This window comes from Rhododendron vialii, chromosome 3a (assembly GCF_030253575.1).
Source record: "Rhododendron vialii isolate Sample 1 chromosome 3a, ASM3025357v1".
In the NCBI taxonomy this organism is placed as follows: Eukaryota; Viridiplantae; Streptophyta; class Magnoliopsida; order Ericales; family Ericaceae; genus Rhododendron; species Rhododendron vialii.
Genome location: NC_080559.1, coordinates 9,750,297 through 9,759,658, shown reverse-complemented (window position 1 = coordinate 9,759,658; position 9,362 = coordinate 9,750,297). Strand labels below are relative to the sequence as shown.

The 9,362-nt window shown below is 38.8% G+C and overlaps 1 protein-coding gene and 1 non-coding gene across 2 annotated transcripts; one reads left to right on the top strand and one right to left on the bottom strand.

Annotated features, from left to right (window-relative positions):
- Positions 1–957: 957 nt before the first annotated feature.
- LOC131320850 (IQ domain-containing protein IQM3-like) lies at positions 958–6,608 on the top strand. The gene is made up of 9 exons (XM_058351742.1): positions 958–1,327; positions 1,437–1,545; positions 2,606–2,671; positions 2,758–2,846; positions 3,828–3,915; positions 4,079–4,225; positions 4,327–4,419; positions 5,149–5,250; positions 6,014–6,608. The coding sequence occupies exons 1-9, from the start codon at positions 1,128–1,130 to the stop codon at positions 6,479–6,481; spliced, it is 1,362 nt and encodes a 453-aa protein (XP_058207725.1). The 5' UTR covers positions 958–1,127; the 3' UTR covers positions 6,482–6,608.
- On the bottom strand, positions 3,431–3,538 carry LOC131321465 (small nucleolar RNA snoR100). The gene has a single exon (XR_009198510.1). It is a non-coding gene; the product is annotated as a small nucleolar RNA snoR100 (small nucleolar RNA).
- Positions 6,609–9,362: the final 2,754 nt, after the last annotated feature.

The window sequence follows — 9,362 nt, the reverse complement described above, 5'->3', positions numbered from 1 at the left end:
AATATATATACAAACAAAAGTGTGGAAACCATCACTATCTAAATCGTACTCCATTTGTAATGTCACTTTGAATCTCAAGGAGGTGAACTTGACATTCTTAGAATCTCAATTGTCCTAATATAACCGGCTTAAACTTTAGGACAACTAAATGTAATTTAGCCATTCAGTGTCGAATCCATGAACTGTCAGATGGGTAGTTGGGACTAACAGCGGTCCCACTAGGCACTAACACAAAAATCCATTTGACATTTTTCTCTCTCTACAGAATCGTGTCACGCCTTGTTTTGCCCGGTGACAAATAATCATCAGCTTGTCATATATTGGCTAGGCCAGTTAAAATCCACTTTGACATTGCACGTGGGGTCTGATTTCCTCTGTTTCGAAAATTTTCGGGCATCCGTGTCGAGAGATTTTTTGACCGTTGAATTGTACTCCCTTCTTCTCATGTTTTTTGGACTTCTTTGATATTTGTGTCAATTTTCAATCGCTTGTATCTTGCAATATAGTAGTAAATCTCCAATAATATGTATTTTGAATCTTATTTGATAGTTCTCGATTAGAATTACAATACAAAGTTTTTAAAATTATGAAAAATATCATAAATTAAAAGATGAAAGAGTTTAAAAAATAGAGCGAATATCAAAAAAGACCAAAAATTTTGGAACCGAGTGAGTATAATTTATTACTATTATTTTTTAAATCACTCCTCGGCTGGAGAAATTTTTCGTTGACATGTGGATATATTCTACGTGGCACCCGCTCGGTACATCCTGATTGTTCGATACACTTTTGGATTGCTCGGATTGAAACTCTGTCTCACCCCAACACTTTCTCTTTTATTTTTCTCTCTCTAAATTCAAGCTGTTCAAAAATACAATAGACGACTCGAATGTGCCGAACGAACACCAGGCGGAACCTACCGGCATTGAAAAATTTTCCCCTCGGCACAGAAGATGTGCCTCATTGCAGAGACACCACACACCCTCTGCTCTTAAAAACTGCCACTATTCCCCCAACCTCTAAACGACGCTACTCCATCTCCACACCTGCTCTCTCTCTCTCTCTCTCACACACACACACACATGTATATGCATTTCTAGACTATTCTTTTTGGACTCGTGTTGACAATGGAAGTCGAGACTCAAGTGCTAAAACCACCATTCTCTCCCTCCGTCCTAAGTTTAACCACAGGTACCACCGACGCCCAATCGCAACGGGAGATCGCACCGGTGTCAAGTGCGGCCGCGATGAGGGTGCAGAAGGTATATAGGAGTTATCGCACCAGGCGAATGTTAGCGGACTCGGCCGTCGTAGCCGAAGAGCTCTGGTACGTCTCTTCTTCCACGTCGTCGTCTCTGTTTTTCTTTCTTTCTTATGGAGTGTGTTTATACATGAACTGATCGATAGATAGTGTGGTGATGGGATGTTTTTCGAAGGTGGCAAGCGATAGACTATGCTCGATTGAATCACAGTACAATTTCATACTTCTACCAACCAGAGACTGCGGCTTCCCGCTGGAATCGAATCAGCTTGAATGCTTCCAAGGTCTCTCTCTCTCTCTCTCTCTCTGATTACTGCAATGTGATATGGAATAAGACAATGGCGATTGTGACCGGGCCAACTCAAGGCAATTTTGTGAGACCTAAAGCGGTAAATTGACTGCAAGTGGGTGGTAACAATACTAACTTTCAAAAAAAAGCCATAAATTGATTCTCTCTAGTTTGTGATGTTTTTATAGATTATTTTAGGGTTCTTATTGGGTTGTCTTTAAGCAAAGTAAAAAAGACAAAAAAAAGTACTCTTCAGTGCACTTTTTTACCCTTTCAATTTACTTTTTTACACATTTTCATACACTTTCTAAACCTTTAACAACAGTCCACGCTGGACTGTCTTTAGCACTTTCTATTTTTTTTTATTCATAATTTGTTTTTTTGGTGAAATACTTCAGATCTTTGTACGCAAAAAATTCTTTTTCAATTGTTAGGATAGCAAACCCTCTTTTTTTGTTTCAAGAAATTGTTGATTGTAAGTAGGACTTCAGCAATTATAATTTCAAAAAGTTGTTGTGGTGGAAAGCAAGAAGTGACGTTTACATGAATTCTCCACTATATTTTGTAAGCAGAGCATGCATTTGGATTTGTAGGGTCGTACGAATTTTGATTTTTAAACATTCTTATGGTGGAAGCAAGATGTGGCGGTTGAATGTATTCTCAACCATGTTTTGAACAATGCATGAAATTGGAAAGATATTTGTGTTACAGTGAATATATTGATTCTATTTACTTTTGGGTGAAAACTTCAACTTTTGGCTTGCTTCCTCTTTGAGTTTGACCTGTTCAACAAAATAACAGAGAAAGAAGAGTAGTAAATTACGAGAAATTGTGTTACTCTTGTACAAAATGGGGACTTTTAACAGCTCTTGAGTCAGTTGTTTCGGAGTTGTGTTAGTAGCATTGCTCTATGCTAAAGCCGCCATCAGTCATGACTGTACCTACCATAGATTTCTTGTTTATCCTGTTTTTTGTTTTTGTTGTAGTACAAGAGACATTAATGAATGTCTACACAGAGTTGGCTAAATATTGTCATTTTATTTGCTCCTGGGCAGGTTGGTAAGGGTTTGTCCAAGGACGCCAAAGCACAAAAACTGGCTTTCCAACACTGGATTGAAGCAGTAAGTTATGTTTTAGTTGTCATCTTTATGGCCTTCTTTGAAGTTCTGCCTTTGTTACTTCTTTTTTTACTCTCTGTGAACTTTAGATTGATCCAAGGCATCGTTATGGGCATTACTTGCATCTGTATTACGAAGAGTGGTGTAAAACAGATGCTGGTCAGCCATTCTTCTATTGGTAAGGGAAATTTTCTTTTAGTGTATCAGCTTTTCTTCTCATTGGATATTTGATGTACTTTCTTCGAAGTAGATGTTATCAATCTCAAAAAAATTAGCAACAAAGGCATCTATTTTACTAAAAACGCATGAACTCATTGATGGAATGATTTTGGGCGGCCCAGCCTGATCAAGGATCAATCGGTGCTTTATCTTGCTTTATGTCATATTAGAGACTAGAGAATGTTAGAGTAAGGGCATGTGCAATAGTTAATTGCTCATATCTGCTGCTGAACTTCTTGTCATTGGTCATAATCGGTTACTGCGTCGCCTTCGTCTATCTCTTCCTGTTTTGCAAACCTAACCTCTTGGCTTTGACTCTGATGAATATTGCAAAGCATGAAGAAATAAGGGTTATACAACAACAACAACATAACATAACATAACATAACATAACCCATCTAGTCCCCAATCATTGGGGGTATGGGCCGGGGATGATTGGAGATAGACCTAACCTTTGGCAATATATGCACAAAGTGGTTGCTCTCAGAATACCACTAAAACAGTAGCCCCCCTAAACCTCCAAGAACCGAGGAGCTACAAGGATGTTTTGTTGTAAAATCATGCCCCCAAATCAAAGTCAAATGGCATCAGAGAGGGCAGGCCTAGAGACTCAAATCAACTTATGTGCACATTACCATGCTTCCTTCATTGATAGTCCAGAGCATCGGTATGCACAATAAAGAAATAAGGGTTATACGCGAATAAAAAATTTAATTGCCTAGGCAGGAGAGAAATGTACAGTGGGACTGTTGGTATGCACATTGCCTATATGCCCCACTTATTGTTGTCACAGAATTTTGATGTAATTCACTACACAGGGAGATCATAACAACTAAGTACTTAATGCATGAGTTGATGTTGCTTTTCCCTTACAGTGTTTGGTGGGATAGAGGTTGTAGCATGTATTTATGTCGAACCTTCTTGGTTCTACTAATCCCAGGTTGGATCTCGGAGATGGAATGGATGTTGAACTTATAGAATGTCCAAGATCAAAGCTTCGGCAACAGTGCATCACATATCTTGGACCTGTATGTGCTCTAATGAATCTGTTTTGGCCAGATCTACATATAGAAATTCAGTTTCTGGCTGTATTGAAACCTATGTAATGCTGTATTGAACTGTTGTCTCCAAGTCAATCCTAAATTCCTACTATATGTGACTTTCCTGTGGTTGATTTTTTTTTAAAACCAGCAAGAGAGAGAAAATTACGAATATATTGTTGTGGAGGGGAAAATAGTGCACAAGCAAAGTGGAAATTTTCTTGATACAACCAAAGGAAAGCCAGGTGCAAAATGGATATTTGTGATGAGCACCTCCAAGAAACTTTATGCTGGTCAGGTGAGAGTGATATTGAGAACTAGAATAATTTTGTCAGCCTGTCTGTTAATATTACCCGAGCTTTAGGGTAATTTGGAGCCTGATATGTTATTTACTTTCAGAAAAAGAAAGGAATCTTTCACCATTCCAGCTTCCTTGCTGGTGGTGCAACATTGACTGCTGGAAGGCTTGCCGCAGACGATGGAACACTGAAGGTACTGAAAGTTTGAAACAGTGCACAATTCATCAACTTGAAGACATTTAAAAATGGGAATTGACATTTTCAAATCTAATTTCTCATATATAATCAGCCAATGCTTGTTCAATTTAAAACTTCCGGTCTTGATGTCTTCATTGCCTCAACGTCATAGCTGTAATCAGTAATGATCAAATGGACTTCAGATGCGCATAGCCTTTTTACTGCACTTGTTAAGTTCATATCTACTCATGCATCTATCTATGTGCCATTCCTGGTGCTAGTGTTTTGAGTTTTGAAGTTGTGTGGATTTGGAGTCGGGAATGATAACAACTAACAAGTTATCCTGAAGAAGAGGAAGGCTACACTACATGGGAATTTTCTGGACATTAACGGAAACGATATTATTGTGTTGTGTTCTGCAAAGCTTTTTAGGAAAAGTTGGACTATCTGGAAAGCTAGAATCATAGATTTTTTGTTATTAGGTCCCACTCTGGAATCTTGGAAATGATATTTGTTGTGCTGATTTTCAAAGAAACATGTGTTGACCTGCTTAACTGGTATAGTTTACAGAGAGATGAATCCGGTTCCCCTTGAGGTTTGGACACCTCTTTTTTCATCAACATGACTTTACTCTATTTGTGCAATTCTTGTGCATTCTGGCTGATACATGCTATACAAGGAAATGCAGGATCAACCTGATTGTGATATCATATCATCTGAATTCTGACCACTTGTTACTTTTCAGTCTATATCACCATACAGTGGACATTACAGGCCGACTGATGACAGCCTCGACAGTTTTCTCTCATTTCTCAAGCAAAATGGAGTTGACCTTGACAGGGTTGCAGTATGTGACGTTCTTTTCTCCTATATTGTTTTGTTATAGCTAGTCAATGATGGGAAATATACGATCCCACCCACGCAATGGAAGCGTAACGATGAAAAACACTCACACAAGAGAACAAGATTATGTGGTTCCTCAAACTCGGGTACGTCCACGGAGAGAGAACAACTTCCACTAATATTGAATGAGTACAATGAGATACAAAATACCCTACTCTAGCTCTCAAGCTCTCGGTATTTTTATCTCCCTCAAACTCACACAATTTTCTCTCTGCCGTTTTCACTCTTACACAATCACGGCACTAGATGTCCCTATAAATAGGCATGACTAAGGCTAGCACAAAAAACCTCTTCATCTGCCGAGATGCTTCTGGAACTAACCACAAATGCTCCTCTTTGGAACAAAGCACAACTAACTTGCCCACTTAATTCCCTTAAACACTTATCCGGCCCCTTTAATTAACTCAGCCAACACCAAACAAACCACTATGGCCTTTTCTTTTTCCAAACAACATTAACACCACATGGGCAAAACCCAACTGTCAATTGATTATCGTGTTAAACTGCTGTCAAGGGAGGTGGTTATGTGGAGCTACACAGGCTGTTAGGAAATCAGGACTTCCTCTGAATCCTCAGAAGGAAAGCTGGTTGTTTTGCTGAAGGAAAGTTGGTTAAAGTATCAGTTTCTGTGTCCGTGTAGCTTCCTTAACCTTCTCCAGTATGTAGAGCTTCTGGATATAGTAACTCGTCGTTGTTTCTTCTATCAGATACGCAAGGCGAATGATGATTATGAGAACTACGAAGAGAGCAAACCGAAGAAAGAAGAGATTACATCTGAATTTTCAACATATTCAGAATCTCCTCAACCTGTTAATTCCATAGAAGAGGAATCTTTGGAACCGCCTGTGACTTCCCAAACTGAAACAAAAAACAACTACGAAAGGACCCTATCCGGTGGACTTCGGAGCGCGAGAGCTGAGGTGCCTGAAAAAGCAATATTGCAAAGAATAAACTCAAAAAAGGCAGCCAGTTCATATCAGTTAGGCCATCAACTATCGCGAACATGGTCAACCGGTGCTGGTCCTAGAATCGGTTGTGTCGCTGATTATCCGGTTGAACTGAGGTTACAGGCCCTTGCGTTAGTTAACCTCTCTCCAAGAACTCCTCCAACACACCGGTGGATGGCTGGTCTTGCATCACCCACAACCATTCCTGAATCGATCTCTGCTGTCTGAATCTGTATATTTCTTGTCATCTACTACAATTTCTCATGCTTTCTGCTTGTAGTGGATGCAAGTTCCTTAAGTCTATGTCACTTGAGTTCTTTTAAGCTATTAATGTCATCCTTATTTCATCATCTCAGTCTTGGTGTAAATGTGCGTTGTTGATTCTATTTTCTTTGAATGCAAATTGATCGTGTGTTGAGATCAAATTTAGTGCAGTTTCAAGGACTTTGCCAAGATGGTTTTTGGTGGGTAAAATGATATTCGCACTCCCTTATTTGTTTTTATCCACGTGAATTTACGATATTGTCCTTGAATGGGGGAAAAAGTGTATTGAATAAAGGGCAAGATAGTAAATTCAAGTTGATAAAGACAAAAAAGAAAGAATGTGAGTTGTAAAAAAATGAGTGTGAAAACCAATTCCCAAATTTTATAGTAAGGAGATTTCTGTTATTATCTCTGGCTTAACAGGGTCGGTCCAAATTTTGAACCACAGAAAAGGAGAGGGAAAATGACGGCCAAGAACGTGTTTTGATAATTAATACCCGTCAAGAACATTTTCAGCATTAACAAATGTTTTTAGCTTGTCCTTGGCAGATATTAATTATCAAAACATGTCATGAGCCGTCATTTTCCCAAAAGGAGAAGAAAGCCCAGACTTCCATTGAGGGGCAATCTCCGTTAGTTAGGCCCAAGGCCCAACGGCTACGATTCAGTAACTTTCATTATCGCGGGCTTGAGATGTTTGAATCGACTTTGGAGATTGGAGTGACAACAATTTATAAGGAAGGCGTTTCCACTATGTTTTTTATGAAAAAACATAGGCCGTTTATCATATTGTTCACACTAATCAATAAATTTTGGTATTTTAGTTTGTTGTTCACACTAACTAACAACTTGTCAACAACAATTTCTTTCTTAACAATTTTTTTGCTCGCATACTCATTTACAACTTATTCATTATCGGAAATAACTTGATATTTCTCAACAACTTACTGGATTATAACAAATTCTTTCCTAAAACTTATTCACTATCGAAACATCTCATGTGTTTTAGACAGGAGGTGTCTGCACATTTCACAAACAATAGGGTGTTATGTGCACATTTTTGAACAATAAATAGGGTGTTATGTGCACATTTTTGAACAATAAAAAATGGCATATCTGCACATAGCCCAAAACATAGGGGGTCAAAATGAACTTTGCCCAAAATATAAAATGGACACTCCTCTCAATCACTCCCTCTCACATGTGTGGGGCCTTCACATTTAATTAATTGTGAGCCGGAACCAATCAAACAGCAGCCCAGTTTGGATGGTAAGGTCCAAATGAAAATTACTCGGGCGATCTTGAATCACGCCCGGGCCAGTTTGGAGCAGTTTTCAGTTGCAGTAATTTTCACCTAGGCGGCCTCAAATCCCGCCTGGGCGGCCCGGGCCTAAATGAGAAGGCAGTGCTCGCAGTAATTTTCTCCCGGGTGGTTCTGAAATCCGCCCTGGTGGTCGGCGGCGGGCAAAAACGCGAGTTTTATCGTTTTTAAGATTTTTTGTGTATTGGCTTGCTTGGAACTATAAAAACAAAGCTAAGGCAGCCTCCTATTGTAACTCCTATATACATACTTTCATCATAGTGAAACACCCCAAAATCCCGTGGAGTACGATCAAACAATCAGCTTACCACATAAATTTCTGTGTCTTACTCTTTTCTTGCTTTAGATTATTTTCTATTTTTGGTTTGTTCTTCGATTGTATGTGTTTGCTTATGGGTTTGGAAACAATTTTCATGGTCCTCTTGACTTCCATGTGTCCAACAGCCACCCCCAACCCCCGGCAGTTCCAGTCTCATTGGATGGTGCACTTCTAAACAGATAAGACCGGCAGAGCCGGCCTTGGGGTAAGCCCCACAAGACCTCGGGCTTGGACAACTCTCCACTATGGGCAACCAAAAAAAATGTAACCCCAACATCACCTTGATTTTATTTATTTTCCATTTTATGTTCTTTTATTTTCTACCGACTTAATAGTAAGTGAACAACCAAGCTTGGAATCGGCCTTAAGCAGTACTCCAAACATCGGAGCCGACACTAGATAAGAGGGAAATTATTTTAATTACGTTCATGCAGCAATCCACATTTTTCACAGGTCCCACCAACCCAAACCCAAACCCAAACTTGAAGTACTCTCACGGCATTCGGCCCATGAGTAGTAGTAGAGGAAAGTAGTAGTACGTGGCCGTTCGACTAAATAAGCTACTTGGTTTATTTTTTTATTCTCATTTAATTTTTTTTGTATTTGTTAATTTTTTATCAATTTTTTTTGGAGATTATTGCTTCTTCATAACAAGAGAAATCTAAAAAGTAACAAATTACGATCGAAATCCATTTTTTTTGAATAAAGACAAAAAAATTGACATATTGGCTTATTTTTGTCTTTATTCAAAAAAATTAGGTTTCGATCCTAATTTTTTACTTTTTAAATTCCTTTCGTCATGATGAAGCAATAATCCCCAAAAAATTGTTAAAAAACTAACAAATGCGAAAAAAATTTGAATAAAAACAAAAAAATGAACCACTTGACTTATTTAGCCCAACCGCAAATCATGATGCTTCTCTGCCTCTACGGCCTCTGAATCGCTGGACCGGCAGGACCGCTAGTTTGTCTCTCAGATTTCCTACCTTTTTGTTTTGCCCTTTTGCCTTTTCAATGGATTGAATTGAAGAAGAATATAGCCCACCATTTGCAGCGGCATGCAGTCTTACTATCGAATGTATACAGGCCCAAGTAATAGATAAAAACAGTAAGTCTCAAATGAAGGAGTCCTTATTTTAGTTAAAATGTGGACCTTTTCAATTCTCCCATTTTCCGATCGAATTTCGATGATCCGAGCCGCTTAA